This window comes from Amblyomma americanum, chromosome 7 (genome assembly GCF_052857255.1).
Source record: "Amblyomma americanum isolate KBUSLIRL-KWMA chromosome 7, ASM5285725v1, whole genome shotgun sequence".
Taxonomy (NCBI): Eukaryota; Metazoa; Arthropoda; class Arachnida; order Ixodida; family Ixodidae; genus Amblyomma; species Amblyomma americanum.
This window is the reverse complement of record NC_135503.1, coordinates 75,308,510-75,325,797: the sequence shown is the minus strand read 5'-3', so window position 1 is coordinate 75,325,797 and position 17,288 is coordinate 75,308,510. Positions and strand designations below refer to the sequence as shown.

The window sequence follows — 17,288 nt, the reverse complement described above, 5'->3', positions numbered from 1 at the left end:
CGTATGGGCTACGATCTCTCACCCTCGACTTCGGCCTACGCCGCACTTTTCGATGGGTCTTCGTCATCGCAGACGTGGTTCGCCCGATCATCGGCTCAGACTTCCTCTCCTACTTCGACTAAGACGTCAGCGTGCGGCATCGTCGCCTTACCGACGGTCTGACTCATCTCTCCATCTCGGGAGTCTCGTCCGACCTTGCTCCCATGGGCATTCGCACGCTGATACTTTCCTCTCAGTTCGAAAAAGTGTTGGCGGATTTCCCGGAGCTCACTAAGCCATGCAACCTCACTCAGGCGCCTAAACATACTGTGACACACCACATCGTCACCCGGGGTCCACCCGCAGCTGCTCGACCGCGCCGCTTGTTTGGAGACCGTCTAGCAATCTCCAAACGAGAGTTTGACCACATGCTGGAGCTCGGCATTATTCGCCCGTCGTCCAGCGCGTGGGCGTCTCCGCTGCATCTAGTGCGCAAACGTGATCCCGGTGACTGGCGTCCCTGCGGCGACTATCGGGCGTTGAATGCCAACACTGTCCACGACAGCTATCCGCTGCCCCACATCCAGGACTTGACATCGAGCCTCGCCGGCTGCGCCATTTTTAGCAAAGTTGACCTGGTTAAGGCGTATCACCAAATTCCCATTGAACCCGTCGACATACCTAAGACCGCCATCACGACGCCCTTTGGTTTGTTTGAGTACGTCCAGATGGCTTTAGGACTACGCAATTCGGCTCAAACCTTCCAGCGGTTCATGGCTGAGGTCACGCGGGGCCTACCGAGTGTATTCGCGTACCTCATGATCATGAGCAAGACCTACGTGCTTTGTTCAAGCGTCTACAGCACTACGGCCTGGTTGTGAATGCCTCCAAGTGTGTTTTCGGTGCTTCTGAGCTCGAGTTTTTGGGTCATCACATATCCTCAGTGGGTATCCGCCCTCTCGCGTCCCACGTCCAGATCATCGAGAATTTCCCCTGCCCACAACCCTGCGCCTCCTGCGACAATTCCTGGGGCTGGTGAATTTCTCCCGCCGCTTTATCCCGCACTGTGCAGAGCTACTTCGCCCGCTCACCGACCTCCTCCGGTCAACCGCTGGCCCGTCCTCCGCAATCTCTTGGTCATCAGAAGCCCAGGCCGTCTTTACTGCCGCGAAGCAAGCTGTCGCTAACGCCGTGCTTCTAGTCCATCCGCGCAACGACGCCCCTACGAGATTGATGGTGGATGCCTCCAGCGTGGCCATCGAAGCCGTCTTACAGCAGTACATTAACTCCGAGTGGACACCATTGTCTTTTTACTCTCGGAAGCTACTTCCTGCTGAGACCCGCTACAGCGTCTTCGGTCGAGAGCTCCTAGCCATCTACTCCGCTATCCAGCACTTTCGGCATTTTGTAGAAGAATGCAAGTTTCACGTGCTAACCGATCATAAACCGCTGGCATATGTGTTCCGGACCAACTCATCGAAGTACGTGTCACGTGAACTCCGTCAGCTCGCTTATATCTCGGAGTTTACTACCGACATCCGGCATGTGAAAGGTGCAGCCAATACCACCGCTGACGCCCTCTCTCGTATAGTCGCGGTAGACGCTCCATCTTCCACCGTCGACTGGTCCGCATTCTCTTCTGCCCAGCAGAATGACGATGAGCTCGCCGCTCTTCGAGCGAACCCTCGTTCTCTCCGATTACGGCTTGTGCCCCATCATTGCTCGCCTGAGCCCTTGTGGTGCGATGTTTCAACGGACTTTCCTCGCCCTTTTGTTCCAGCTTCACTACGTCGCCCTATCTTCCATTCTCTCCATGACATATGCCATCCAGGCATTCGGGCTACTCAGCGCCTTCTCACCCAGCGCTATGTTTGGCCCGGAATCAACGCTAATGTGCGTGCTTGGACGCGCCGGTGCCTACCCTGTCAGTTGACCAAGATCTGTCGACATACCAAGACACTTTCCCAGGCCTTTCTACCCCCTGGCCGTCGTTTCGACCATGTTCATCTCGACATCGTGGGCCCTCTACCCATCTCTCGAGGCTACCGCTATATCTTGACCATAGTCGACCGCTTCACTCGCTGGCCGGAGACAGTCCCCATTCCTGATATCACCGCAGAGACTGTTTCACGCGCCTTCATTTCTGCGTGGGTATCTCGATTTGGTTTTCCTGGCACTGTGACAACCGACCGTGCACGCCAGTTTGAGTCCTCCCTGTTTGCTTCACTTAATAATATTCTCGGCGCCAGGCATTGCCGTACCGCTGCATATCACCCGTGTGCTAACGGCATGGTGGAACGCCTTCACCACCAATTGAAGGCCGCCCTCACTGCCCGCCTCAATTGCGCCTCCTGGGTCGACTGCTTGCCCCTTGCGCTGCTTGGTCTAAGGGCCGTCATCCGAGAAGACTTACAGTGCTCAGCTGCAGAGCTCGTGTATGGAAGTGATTTGCGTCTTCCAAGCGACTTCTTTACATCCCAGCAGCTTCCAGCCCAGCCCCAAGAATTCCTCCAACGTTTTCTGGACTGCGTTAAACACCTCCGGCCTACTCCCCCACGTCCGTCCCGCCACCATACCATTTTCGTACACCCCGACCTGGCCACTTCGACCCACGTTTTTGTGCGCCGCGACGCTGTCCGAGCTCCACTCACACCAGCTTATGACGGACCTTTCCGCGTTCTCCGCCGCACCCCGAAAACTGCCACCATCCTCCAAAACGGCCGCGAAGAGACCGTCAGTCTAGACCGCCTTAAACCGGCTTACATGGAGACGGCCCTGGAACGACTCCCAGCGCCGCCTGAACTAGTGCTCGAGTGCTATCGCCGGTCCTCCGTCCGTTTAGACTTCCAGTCTAGGCGGAGGGCCCTGTAGCACCCTCTCTTGGGCGGCGCCGACAACCCGGCTAGCGCGCGCCACCCTGCGAAGAGAATAAAGACGGCACCTGGTCGTGGCTCGTGCAGCTACGGCTGGCAGTTCTGTTCCGGTGTCGGCTCGTAGCAGTGGTCTCGTTTCCTTCGCGCCTGAGGCGTTAAGCCTACACGTTAATAGCAAAAAGATGCAAGCCTGTGGACGGATGATCTGTGGGTATATACATTGTTGTAGTGAAATCTTATATGTAAAATTTGCGTTCATATAAACTCTTCATCGTTCCAAAATGCTTTTTTCACAACTGTTTGGTATGCATGTTTATATTTTCTGCTTAGACGTGGGCGTATTTCCAGAGTTTTTAATTAGAATTTTCGCAGCGCGCCTGCGTGCGAGAGGACGTGTTTCAGTCAATCCAAATTCTCGACCCATTGCGCGCATTCGAGCACGGAAGACAGAGACGGCTGGCGCCAAACGTCTCCTCTGTCAACTGCGAAGAGCAACAAACAGCAACTTCAATATCTGTTCATGAAATCGAAGAAGCACTGCACGCAGCATCTACGGCACACTAAGCATTATAGTTTCGCGTCACTCATCGCGGTTTTACACGCGTAATTACTGGAGCCACGGCAGAAATTCAAGACGGATAGCACTGAACAGAAAAGTGCTACGACAATTCTTTCACATGCAGTGGTCTGTACAAATGCTACTGCCTGTGAGCTTGCAATGAAAGAATGCACGCCAAACGCACTGACTAAAACGTTCATTAATTTGAGCTAAATGATGAAACTGAAGGCAACAATTACAGACTCGCTTTGTGCCCGGTTGATTGCATAACCTAAACTAAAAACTGTTGTAATGCATTACTGGCGTAAGTTTATTTTTAATCGGGTAAGCCTAATATTGAGCACTCTGCATATCATGAAATGTAATCATGCTACATAAAATGTAATAGCCCGGACGATGTATGAGCCGTTATTCGGTTTAAAATTATAACAAGTGACGTAAAAAAATTCAGGGGGGTACTTTATTGACCTAAAGTGCAGGGAGGCGAAAGCCTTTAGCGCGGTGTTGCTGCTTGTGTCACTGATGTGTGGTTAAGATCTTAATTAAGTACACAATCGTTCGTGAATCTTAAATGCTGGAGACACTGGACGGGGTTTGGGAGGCATCCGTCTGATTCGACGCCTTTCCGCACTCTCCAGCGTCCTAGACAAGAACTACATATGCGTTGGCAGGAAGTAGCTATTTGTTAGCACGCTCGGCTGCGGAACGGAAAGGTGGTGGTACGGATCCAATCGAGCATAGAGTTTTTTTTCTTATCGAGTTGAAGAGCGTAACGGACGGACGGACGCGAGCATGAGCCATTAAAGGCTTTCACCATAACATGTGCTTTAATTGGAGTATGCATTAAATCCACATGCACTCAGGCCTGCCTCTTAGGCTGCCTCTTAAACCTGCGTATCCCAATGGGTTTGAGGGGCAACAGTTTCTGTGAATGCTAACGCGTCACATTAGGACTAAGCCTAACAATCAAAAGGTTGCTGCTTGAATCTCAGAAAGAATGCTGTTCAGCCACATCGTTCGCTCCCGCGCAGCACCAGCCCGACACGGCGCCCCTGATCCTGTGGACTTTCGGCGGTCCCGGCGTGTCTTCGTTGCTCGGGCCTCTCCTCTTCAACGGCCCCGCGGTCGTAGATGCGCTGGGACAACTGAGAGCTGCCCCGGGCGGCTGCATGCAGTCCTTTGCGCACGTCCTCTACCTGGACCACCCCGTGGGCAGCGGCTACAGCTTCGCCGAGCACGAAGAAGATGACAGGCCTTTCGCCAAGAGCGTGGACGATGCCGTCGACGGCGTGGACGAGTTCCTGCGCCAGTTCGAGATGCTGTTCCCGGAGTTCCGGGGCCGCCAGTTCTATTTCGCCGGGGATCGTATTCGGGTTAGCCGCCACAGTTTAAACTTTTCAACAAGTATGTTTGCAGGCAGGGCGGATGGCCGGACAGTGCTGGAATACCGGCCGTGGTTCTGACGCGATTGATGCAATTGATTTTTGATCAATAAGCATCTTCCTTGCCTTCCGTTTGGCGTACCGGCAGCGGGATTGCAAGGGGTGGCTTAGCGTTGTGATCTTTGCGTATATTTACTCAAGGTTAGCAATATCTTCACACCATTTCATTAACACGAAACAACAGAAGTGCCAGCTTTGACACACTTGTTTTTTTTAATAACTGCGCTTAGTAACTGCAAGACGAGTGAACGCACGACATAGCCTTGAAATGAAGCTAATAGTTGGGAAGTCATTCATTTATCAAAGAGACATGCAGTGCACTCAGAAAAGATCCCGCTTCCTAAATTTTCTGCACTGCTTCGCGAAAACGAGAAGGGCCCAGTCCTTCAGACGGCGCCGATAAAAGATTTATAATCTTTTTAAATCTTTTATTATGCGATGATGATGATTACGAATTTTTATCTATGGCCAAAGAGCACCATAGAACGATGCATTTTCAACTTCTCAAGGTGGGGTCAAAGACCCATTTCCCAAGCATTTTACCCTAAGCGAGCCGAGCACCAGACCAGGGGAAAGCTTATAATTGTACCCATTGTATAGCCGGTGGGTATATATACCATTCGGCACTGGGAATCCAACCCCGCAACTCCCGCATGAGAGGTGGATGCTCAGACGACTAGGACACCGCTGCGGCGATTATCAGAATACATTATGGTGATGTTCCTGAAGGACTTTTTTACTATGGCGATTATTGCTTACTGCGAGCTGGGCATATTCGGCGTCCGTCTGCTTCACATCACGTCCTCGGTCGGCCTCGCAGCACGGGACGCCTTCGGCTATGCCCACCGGTACCCACATCACGGGAACGAGGACGAGCATGAAGTTGGCCGGAGTCATGAGCGGCGCCGGCTTCATCGCGCCGCTTCTGAGGACGGCGAACCCGGCCAAATTCCTCCTCAAACTCGGCCTCATCGACACCGAGGGGCGCCGACTGCTGGACGAGAAGTTTGGCCAAATGAAAGAGTCCGTGGAGGACCAAGAGATACTCGTGGCACTGCTGCTGCTTAGGTGAGAGGGAGCATTAATACATTCACTTCTCGCTGCGGTCTTCCATCGACGGGATATATTGCTCGACAGTCGGTGATTGATTGATTGATTGATTGATTGATTGATTGGTTGATTGATTGATTGATTGATTGATTGATTGAATGATTGATTGGGTGGGTGGCTGATCGATCGGTAGATTGATTGACTGATTGATTGATGTAGCAGTCTTTCAACTGCCACGTCCTTTATATCACACTGACTAACGCAGCAGTCATGTAAATAAACAAACGCTTGTAATGTTTCTCCTCACTGTAATATTTAAATTGAATCGGGCGAACAAGCATAACGGCACGAATCGAAAAGAGAAAAAACTGCATAATTTATGCACTGGCTTGCTCGATACAATTGACTGACAAAATGCTAACAATTTTGCGAAGCTACCTGGGTTCCACCAGAACGTAGCTGTTACGCAGCTTTCACAGCTAATTAAGAAGCTTCCATCAAGCCTGACTTTGTCAGGCGCTTTGCCACGTTCTGGCATCGCAAGAAAAAAAAATGTGGCTCCCGACTCTCTCTGGCGCACGAATTTGCGTGTTTTTAGACTTAGGGTGCGAAATCTGCCGTTGTGGTGCAAAACATAGCCGAAAATGAAATCCCGGCACGGTTGGAAAGAAGCATGCACCTAAAGCGTTTTAGCGCTATCATGAAGCTGCTTAAATTCTGGTTTCTTTTTCTGGGTCCAGAAAAACGAAGGTTTGGTTTAGGGTTTGGTTTAGGGGGTTTAACGTCCCAAAGCGACTCAGGCTATGAGAGACGCCGTAGTGAAGGGCTCCGGAAATTTCGACCACCTGGGGTTCTTTAACGTGCACTGACATCGCACAGTACACGGGCCTCTAGAATTTCGCCTCCCATCGAAATTCGACCGCCGCGGCCGGGACCGAACCCGCGTCTTTCGGGCCGGCAGCCGAGCGCCGTAACTACTCAGCCACCGCGGCGGCTTAGAAAAAACGAAGGTCGTTTTGCGAGCAGGCACTTATTGGCGCGGTGATCGTATTAAGTTTTTTTTTAATATTTCCTTGCAGCGTCTCAACTCGCCCGAGATATCGCAAATCCATAAATGTCGGCTGTCCTGTCAAATAGACCTGTTTTGGCGCAGTGGTTTAGATAGCTGTTGAAGAACCGCCTTTCAGGCACGCAGCCAGAAATTTTTTTCGGAGGGGCCCGAGGCAGTTGAATAGGACGAAGCCCAGGAGGGGCGGGCCCATGCCTGACAAGAACACTGCGGGGGGGGGGGGGGGTTATGCGCGATTTTGGGGGGTGGCCGGGCACCCTTGCACCCCCCCCCCCCCTCCCCCCCCCCCCCCCCCCCCCCTGGATACATCCTTGCCGCCTTTGCAAAAGAGAGACATAACATGGTCACTGGTAGCACATTGTATTTCCTGCCACGACAGGTTTGAAAGATTTCTTTGCTGACCAGACGAGGCGCACTCTTTGTGCGTTGAACGTGTTACAGTCTTGTTTGCTTTTTGGGGTCAAAGGTCAAGAAAGAGCTCAAAATAGTTCGTAAAAGGTGGCATATATTATATTTTTATAGCAACGAATAGGACAAACAGCTTTAAAAGTACAAACTCGTTTTCTGACTCTACCTCTACCCGAAATGCGGTCTGCACTATGCCTACTAACCCAATTGCAACATGGCCCAAGGATTTAAAAACAAACTTGCATATGTTACTGCATTGAAATCATCCGCATTTTTGCAGTCGAGCAGAGGCAGAATAGGCTTTTTTCTTAAGAGTAATGCAATTGACTAGCTTGATGAAACACCCTAACTCTGCTGAGACAGATTCATTCTGAGCGTTTTTTTTTTTCAAACGGAAGAATGCGAAAGAAATTAAAATAATGAAAATTTATTTTGAGGAAAAGGAAGACGCAGTAGTTGCCTCATTCTCTTTGGACATCTCGGCCACACCATCATGGGAAGGAATGAAAGAGAGAATGAAAGAAGGAAGAGAGAATGAGGAGCCGTTGTAGAAGACTCCGAAATAACTTGTACCCACCTGGGAATCTTAAATTTGCATTAACTTCGCATAAATTCCTGCAATAGCACTGTACTCCTATAAGGATGGCGGGAGTAGTGCAAAGGAAATGCGCGCCAACTGCCTCACTCCGGATGAGGGCCTGAATGGTGGCGTGAACTAACGAAGGAGGGTTGTGAAAGAAGGGAGAGAGAGAGAGGAAAGTACTAATACATACGGTGGCGCCTCCACGAGTGATCCATTCACACACGTTCACGAGCAACCACAAAGACCTGAAAGCTTATCGCTCACGCTCGATGCTTTCGTTTCATTCCCACAGAAAGTAATCACAGCGGTAAGTATATAATCACTTCTGTGGCGCGAAAGGGGGCACGCCATGTCAGCGCCCACCTAGGTGGGATGTTCCAGGCTACGAGGGTGTCCAAAACATGAACTATGGCCGTAGACATTTATGATTTCGAGGCATTTTGTTAAAAGCATAGGAGAGACACAATGATGACACAGCTACGATAAATTAATTATAGGTAGTTTGTCTAACGCACTCCACCTTTTCTGATTGATATTTATAGACTAGGCCATATGAGTAAAAATTGATTAACTACCTTCAACATATTAATTTCATTACCTCGAATCAAATTTGACTTTGCTCTTTTGACCGCCCGCTAACCACCCTGTTTTAGTTTTAAGTGTCGCTATCGGCACCTGTGCCAGACGGTGTCGAAAGGCTGTCACTTTTTGCCCCCTTTCAGCGGGTGAAAAGCTGCATAAGCTCGACCTTTCATTTCATTTCGTTTTATTCCAGCATCAACGTTTCAGATGCTGAGGCCCGTGAACAAAAGCCTCTAGCACGGCTTGATGTGCTCCACAGTCCCTAAATATGACATTTGCAACAAACGAGGATACAAAAACAACGTATCAGACATGCTTATCTTCTTATGCTTATCTTCTGGTGCTTATTTGATGCTTATCTTCCGCGTAACGCTGTTTTCTTCTTCACTTCCCAGGGAGGTCTTTTTCGGGACCGAAACGGGAACCCCTTCCCTGTTCCAGGAGCTCACGGGGTTCCAACACCGGGGGTCTGCACTCCGTTCGACGGAGCCTGCGGAGTTCGCTGCCTATCGCAGTACGTCGCCAGCGGACGACTTCAAGAGGGCCGTACACGCCGGCGTCAACGCAACTCCGGAGCGACAGCGTAGCTTCGTCACCCACAGCCTGTACGCGTACGACGCCTTCAAGGACATCACGGATATGGTACAAACAGTGCTGGACCACCATCGCGTGCTCCTGTACGGAGGAAACATGGACGTCGTCTACCCGTCCGACGCAATGTACCGTTTCCTGCCGGTCCCTTCACTGGAGTGGCGACAGAGAGTTCGCGAAAGCGAGGCGAAGGCCGTACACAAACTTTTCGGGCACGGGAGAAGTGGTGGCTACCAGTTGCAGGTTCGCAACCTCAGCTACGCTTTGCTCGTGAATGCGGGCCACTACGTGTCCTTCGACAATCGCCGGGCCGTCGCCGACCTGTACAAAGACTTCGTGCGCGCTAACGTGACCCCTACTTAACCAGCGTCGCTTGTGATTAATTGCTTATTGCATGGTCGAATGATTGTTACTAAACGGGCGGAAAAACCGCTCACGTTGTCTTGAAAATTGGACACTTGTGGTGTGTATAGGGATGTGTGAAGTGTTGACCTTTTAACGCGCTAATTAATTCGTCGCCCATTTAGTTTTAGACACGTTATGTTACGATGTGCATGTAAACTTCCGTCGTACACCGAGGACGCTGTGGTCAAGTGTCTGCACGTATTAAATACCAATGACAACCACAGTCCCCCCTATCCCCCGCTATCCACGTATTACTAAGAGAATCCCCTGTTTTAAGTGCGTGATAACTTAGGTGGGCGGGATAGCCTGTTTGGTAGAGGCGGCACTTTGTTAAAGGTCAAATGTTTTAGGGGAATCCCCCAAGGTTGAGTAGATTTGTAATAAGGGAGTAAGTGCTCATTTGCATCCACCCAAGAATACTACATAATGTGCAATGAATAACTATATTTCAATATTTTTCCATCTAATAATTTACAAGGTTGTAATACTGAATCAGTAAAATACTAGAGGAAACCTTTTTTAAGCAGTGTTAAACTCAGAAGCGTTTATGTTCAACAAATGTTTAATTTAGACTGCCAACGGTTGTCTGACCTGCACGTGCAGTATACTGCTTAATTTCGTTTTTTTTAATTGTTTAATTCCAACTTCCTGTTTATTGCAAGTAACATTTGATCATCTTCACATCACATTCTTTTTATTGGGCTCCGCCTAATTCAGATTACGCATAAGTCGAACAGGATTGAATAACCGAACTTTGACGACACAATGTACTGCGGTTGTTTCTCAATATAGTCATGAGAAAAATGATGTATAAATTTGCAGTTCTGTGTTGTTGTGTGTGTTTGATAAAGAAGTAGTTATACAACTGAGATTTTTTTTAGTATTTGACGAATGTTTACCCAAATATAGTAGGAGTATATACATAATACGACCCGGCCACAGTGCTTCAGATAAAATTTTTATTGCCTTGTTGGTAAAAATCATAACACCATAATTTATAAACGTTTATAATACAGTGTACAATTTTCATTTCGTCAGACCTGAAATTCGGGCCCGGATCTGAGCGAATTCATGCGTAGTCAATCCCGGGAGGGTACGTACAAGTGGGAACGTTTGTCAACATGAGGGTCCACCTTCATGTTCGTAAACAAACACACCTGTATGTGTTTTATAGTTTTTATTCTATGCGACCTGGCTATGAGGTCTTAATTCCCGGTTGTTGAAGTATGAGTTAATCCAAGTGAGCAGGACTATACCAAGGGCTGTTCAAAAACGTTTATCATATGGCAGAACATTAGGTGCGTTTCGCTTTGTAATGACACTTTTGGGGCATAGTAATAGCTACGACATATGGTGGAAGGTGATAGATGAGAGAAACAACTCGATATATTTTTTTCTTTTGTAAATAAGAAACCAATAAGAAGAACCCTAGCCTTACTTGGGAATGCTAATGGAGAAATCCGGGCTGTCGTAAGCCTCACTGTCTTTTGCTAATAATTATTGCTGCCAATTACTAGATATGTTTTGGTCAAACCTTGTTCTTCATAAGCGCACTTGTATTCACTTTTTAGCAGTGGCTGTTTTTGCCTCGTGCCAAGTGCTGACTTGTAAGGGTGGTGAGGCCCGTCAAGCGGTGTATCATCCACTGCTTTTTTTCTCACCATGCCCAGTTTGCATGTACAAACTGAAATAAGGATTGATTGATTGATTGATACATCTCGTCTATATACACAACGCCGGTATCTCGGCGTTGCTAAAAAAAAAACGACCAAGGGTAAACAGCAAGACAAAAGTCTAAGAGCACAAAGAGTACAGCATCACAGATAAAGGCAACTCGTCAGTTTTCCCAATTACGCACGCAATTTTCATGCGCTCTAGTGATTCTTTTCGCAGTTCTTCGAATTTGCAACTAATTACGCTTCTCTGTTTGCTCTTTCCTGTCTTGTGAACACGCCGGTGGGTCTGTTTGAGAAATACAGCGGCTTCGGCAGGTACGCGGGACATTGCGCTTAATTTTTATTTGCTACGACCACACGTGCATTGAGTTCACTGGAGCATTGACCGTGCAACTAATTTGCGCTCGCTGCTTGGGTATTGAGTTCGTTCCTTAAAGCTCTTATCACTTCATTATTTTGAGTGAAATAGGAAGGAGAATTTGCTCCTTTTGCATTTGCATTTGCTCCTTGGGGGTTGTGAAGGTTTTATGCCCTCAGGCAATAAACATCGCTTAAAAAAAAAACTGCACGTGGCGGTGGCATGCAACATGGAGGAGGGGTCTGCTTATAGTAGTATGCAGCAGTCAGGAAGCGAACACTTTACTTATGGTGCAGTGAGGCAATGGAAATAGGGCGTAGGAACAACCAGTTACCGTGAAAAAACAAATTACGAGGAGAACAAGAATGGGTTGTTGTGCATGCCGCAGACACTGTAAATTGACGTTGAGCAGTTTATTAATAACCCGCAAAAAAGAAAGACGGCAGTTGTATCCTGCCGGTACTAGCTATATGTGTTAGGAGCTTGGAGGTTAGCTAAATGTTTTGAAACACAGATTGAGGAAAATGCAGTGAGCTTGGGAAAGGAATTTTTTTTTCCTTTGTTTGTTTCTTAGAACATGTCTGAGGGAGGGCTGAAGCTAAAGGCGTAATAGCGCCTGACGGGGTGGTGGTGGTGGTAGTGGTTTTATTAAAAATAATAGTAAAAAGGAAGGAAAAGATTTTTAAAGGAAAAAAATTTTTGAAGGAAAAAATTCAGCAGAAAAATTCAATTACTACATTTCGGCAAGCGGCGTTGCACTTGTGAGCAAACAAAATTTGCTCATCAGCAAAAGAATGCAAACAAACGCAATCGCATAAAAAGCACATATGCAAATGCACTTCACTGCATATGTTGTACAAAACAATGTTGTACAATGCACTTCACTACATATGTTGTACAAAACGAACATTCTTTAAAAAATAAAAAAGAACACAACAACGCGAGTGACAAAGCTATTGCACCAGGAACGGGAAAAAAAATCTTCCGTCGGATTGGACAGACAAAAACAAAGAAACGCGCAGAATATATAATCTTGTCTTGCTTCCTTCTTGCTAGGGAACTACACGCACATGAAATCACACAATACAGGGTTCAATAATACAGGGTTTAATTTAAGAGAAAATTAAAAATAAGGCCAGAGCAAATAGATAACAAACAAGAGTTAACGGCTGCAGCAAATGGTCTCAGGTGATAAATAGTAACGCGGAGAAAACAAACATTCAATGCATAAAAGAGGATCGGCGCTTTAGAAAACGGCCGAAGGACCTCAAAACACTATTCCAAAGGACACCGCTCCATCTCGCTCGCGACAGGAAACACTGGACTACGCCAGCTATTGAAGGACCGAGACGAGAACTTATCGAGGAAACAGGAATCGTCGAATATTGAAGGAAACGGACTGGTCTCCGACGTGCGCACGCGTCAAGGTCCTTCCAAACACTTCTCCTCCGCTCACCCTGGTAGGGCCACATTTCACGCCGCTGACACGCGGTTTTCGGCATTTCAGAAGCGCCGCTCTTTGAACTTCTCTATGAATGCATCGGCTCACGAGAGGCGGGCACGGCATATTCTACGTGGCCTGGCTGACCCCCCTCATTCCCGCCGCAGCAACTCCACGGAGTGATACGCGCCGCACAACCGATACCGCCTCGTGGCAGCATCCTCGCTCGTTTCGCTCTACAGCGGCCTCGCGTGTCTATACAGACCGACCGGCAAAGAATCATGCTTGATTGCAGCCTCAAAGGAACGCGAAGGAGGGACGCCTTTCTTCGCCCACTCCTCCCTCCGTACGGGACTGTCTTCCCGGCGCGCATGCATCTTTGTATAAGCGCGCGAAGAACTCCCGAAGGACCTGGGTCAACGGCAGCCACGGAGCCAATTTCCATTTCGGTGCCACCGAACGAACTGCCTTCTCTCCTCATGGGGAAGAACTGAGAAGAGTTGGAAGAGTATAGGGGGGTGAGGTTGCGGGGGTTTCTTTCCCATTGGCCGCGCAATTTACCACGAGCTTTCTTCTTCATAGGGAAAGAAAAAAATAGGGAAGAACTGTTCCGGTTGGGGGCTGTGGGTGGGGAAGAAGGTGCATCGATTCCATCCGGCTCGCAGAGCCAATGTCTGCCTCTCCGCCGCGGCGTCTCGCGGTTCAATATGTGGACACGCTCACCCTCTGATGGCGGGCATCGAGCACTCCTCGGCGGCTTGTTTCTTCTTGCCCCGTCACACCGGCCTCAATTGCGCCTCTATTGCAGGCCTCGAAAGAGCGGGCCGCAATGCCGTCTTCTGCCGGGGACAAGGTATTTGTATGGCGCACTATGCGGTTCTGGTCGCTGTTCCGCGTCGCGCGGTTATTGACCGGCACGGCCTATCGCAGTCACGAGGTTATTTGTTGCTACGCGGTGTCTAAGGAACCTCGGTCCCTTGGGAGCACGGCCTCTTGCTATCTTTTTGTTCCTAGCAGTCCTGAAGGGAACGAAAGGTGTTGGACCCATCGCGGAAACAACCCGGATAAGGTCCGGGGCATGGACTGTTTTAGGACGTGAGAAATAAACTGCGGAAAAAGAGACGGGGGAAGATAATCTTCTCTTTCGCGCAGTTTACGTTTACCAACTGACTTCGCGCGGGTGTTTACCTAAGCCTTTTAGGAAGCTAGACACGTAATTAGGCATCTAATTAAGCGCAAATTACGTACAAGAGAAGCCAGGGTTTGCTGAATGCATCTTTTTTTTATCACAACGTGCACTAATCGGCACTAATCTGTGGTTTTATTTTGAGTCCAGAACACCTTCGTATCATTTGTCACGTGACATGCATAACCTCAGGTAAACCAGCGTCTCATTTAGAGGCTAGAAGCGTTTCTGCGAATATTCCTCTCGTAAACCATGGTTGTTCTGGGACCGCATTCACGCAGGCTCGCTTCCCGCCACCAGGAGATAATAATGAAAAAAAAACAATGTGTGGGGCTTGTGCAACCAAGTTCTAACTGGGGCGTAATTAGAGCCAAATTTTGATTTACAACAGAGTGCGAACCGTACCAGGGCCTGCACACCGCCCGCCCCATACTTTGGCTTTTCTGGAGTGCACGCCTGCGCAATGTATCCGGCAGAGCTGTTTTCTTCATCTCAGTCGATAACTAATGGTCTCTGTCTCTGCCGGGCTTATTAATATGGTAGCGCTGCTACTTAAATTATGCAACTTAAGCAGTCAGATGTACCGAGGGCTAGGAGATCGATGACCAGCGTCTGCAGTATAATGGTTACTTCGTTTTAATTACCGGCAAAACGAATAACACTTAATTATTATGCGGAGAAGGCAGATGCACACCCACCTTTGGTCCCAGGACAGTCAATGTACAATGAAGGTGCGCACGGAAATGGTAATGCGAGACTGCAGAGCGCCATTATGGTACTGTAATGTACGGGACATCCTTTAAGGGACGTTGTGCGTCTCGCAACGCCAAGCCTATAGCCGCGTTTACATGAATGCGACAACAGCGTATCGCATCAAGTTTTTAGCGCATCGCATTCATGTAAACGGTGATAATGCGTTAGGAAAGCGCGTCGCATCAATGAGCCAGACGGGGGTAGATCTAGAATGGCAAGTCGTCTTCAGCGGTGAATGAAAAGAGGTTTGGAGGTCCCCCCCCCCCCCCCCCCGGCCGGATAACAAAGCAGAGACTTCGCTCAAGATGGGGGTGACTTGACCCCTCTGCCGCATGCAATGGGCGATGGGTCACTGTTCCGCCAGACTTGAAGCGGTACGTGTTAACAGTAGGGCATTGGCCTCGCGTGATACGCTAGGAAATGCGATGCGGTACTGTCGGATGCTTGTAAACGCGGCTTATGTGTCATTACACGACAATGATGCCTCTCTAGCACTGCTTCTGTTATGCATACGAACCAGGCACTCCGCAGCTGATATAGCACCAGACGTCAGCTGTTCGTCATCCACTCTCACTACTGATCCAAACTGCCAAGCATGTTTTTTCCTTATAAGTTAAAGAAGACTGCCAGAGGAGTCGTGCTCATGCCGTATTCAATACCCGCAAAAAAATTTATTCACATCAAAATCCCTTTTCTGTCCACAATACATGTTTTCATTATCTATTCTGCACCGTTTCGTACAAAAAAAACCTACCCAAACTTTGACCTCAAAAACATATGAAGAACAACAGTAAGCTAGCAAGGATGCATCAGCTGGTATATAGTCTGCACTAGAAAAGCGGAAATCCTTTGAAGCACGCAAATTTAATAGAGCTGCGCTGTGAATGGGCGGTTTTTGAAGATTTCTTCTAGTGTCATTTGAATTGAAAAGTGTGAAAAATTTCAAAAATCAGTAAAAGACGAACATACCTATATAACTGATTGCAAAGCTTCATTCGCCACTTTGAGGCATTCGAACAACGAGTATCTCTTGTACCACAGATTTTATTTGCCTTACATGCGTGTGTGCATGTTAAAAAATCACATTCGTATTTTTTTTTCTCTTCACTGCGTGGAACAAGTTACTGCTCAACTGCGCCACAAATGCGTACCAGGGCGCTTCATGCCCATGGCGCTGAACACCACGACAGATGAAGAAACGACAGCTTCAGCATGTTTTCCTCTTTGAGCAAGGCAGCACAACTATCAGCTGACACAATGGCTTGTTTAGGCGCTCAGACAAAAGAAAAATAAAGCAGAACACCGAAAACACCAACCCGTCTTGTTCGGCAGTAAACCCTAATTTCGGTACGCCTGATTTCGCTTTCTCACATCAGCCTTCGTACGGAAGCTCAGGGTGTTGACCGCCATAGCTCGCAATTAACCCTCCGGTCTCATCTGTACTGCGGGGTAATGTGGTTTGCCACTGCCTGCTGTAAGGAAATTTGGGCTTGTATGTGTTCTTTGTTCTTGGCCGTGTTGCTTCGGCAGACGCGTCGTGTATGGGCAACGTAAATTAACCAGTTTTTACCTTACTACGTAAAGACAGCGCTGACTAGTACCTTAATGTGAAAAAAAAGAAGTAAAAAAGGAGACACTAGCAACCAAAAGGGGCTCATTTTTCTTCGTCTATGTTGGTCTTGCTCCTGACCAGACCATTGTACGGTGGCGAAGTCGACGTTTATCGCGTGACCTTCTGACACTGATCGGCAATTTTTTCTCGTCCTCTCCTTGCTTGCACTCAGGCATGTCTATTGCCGGCTTACGCTCCACAATGCTTGTCGACTTCAACGTGTCCTTACTGTACTTTCTCCTTCTAAAGCGTAAACAAGGCCGCCTGGCGCGACACAGGGAAGAAGACGATGAAACTATCCGGGAAAGGCGACGATGAGAAGAGCGTGAAAACTGCAATGGCCGTTCGTTATTTCTTCTTCTACTTTCGGTCTTATTTGCTTTCGCAAGTTGCGCAAGTTAGCGCACAGCGCGAAGCACTGTTGATTGGAAAACCGCACATACCTGTCGTCTTACGCCGCCAGTACAACCGGGTGATAAACGCAAATTGCAAATTACTACACTGCAAAAGTAACGAATTCGTGACGGCACGAGAGACAGCCTATGAGAAGCTGTACTAGGTCATAGCAGGAGCTTATCAGTTCTTGCCTTTGTTCTGTACCGACTCAGCGATAGCGTCGCTTTGAATTAAGTGTTCCCGTATGTCTTGATTATACCCCATCGCTTGTTGCAAGGATACGAGATGTCTCGTGCGGTGGCCGGCGCGTTCCAGGAGCAGTACA

The 17,288-nt window shown here is 48.5% G+C and overlaps 1 protein-coding gene across 4 annotated transcripts in view; it reads left to right on the top strand.

Annotated features, from left to right (window-relative positions):
• The window catches only part of LOC144099317 (venom serine carboxypeptidase-like), a 33,399-nt gene extending 22,149 nt beyond the window's left edge, over positions 1-11,250 (top strand). For all 4 annotated transcript variants that reach the window (XM_077632532.1, XM_077632533.1, XM_077632535.1 and 1 more), the window contains 3 exons: positions 4,443-4,784; positions 5,674-5,921; positions 8,941-11,250. In XM_077632532.1, the coding sequence (XP_077488658.1) occupies positions 4,443-4,784; positions 5,674-5,921; positions 8,941-9,499 (1,149 nt within the window). In that variant the 3' untranslated portion in view covers positions 9,500-11,250. The remainder of the gene's footprint in view (positions 1-4,442; positions 4,785-5,673; positions 5,922-8,940) is intronic.
• Positions 11,251-17,288: the final 6,038 nt, after the last annotated feature.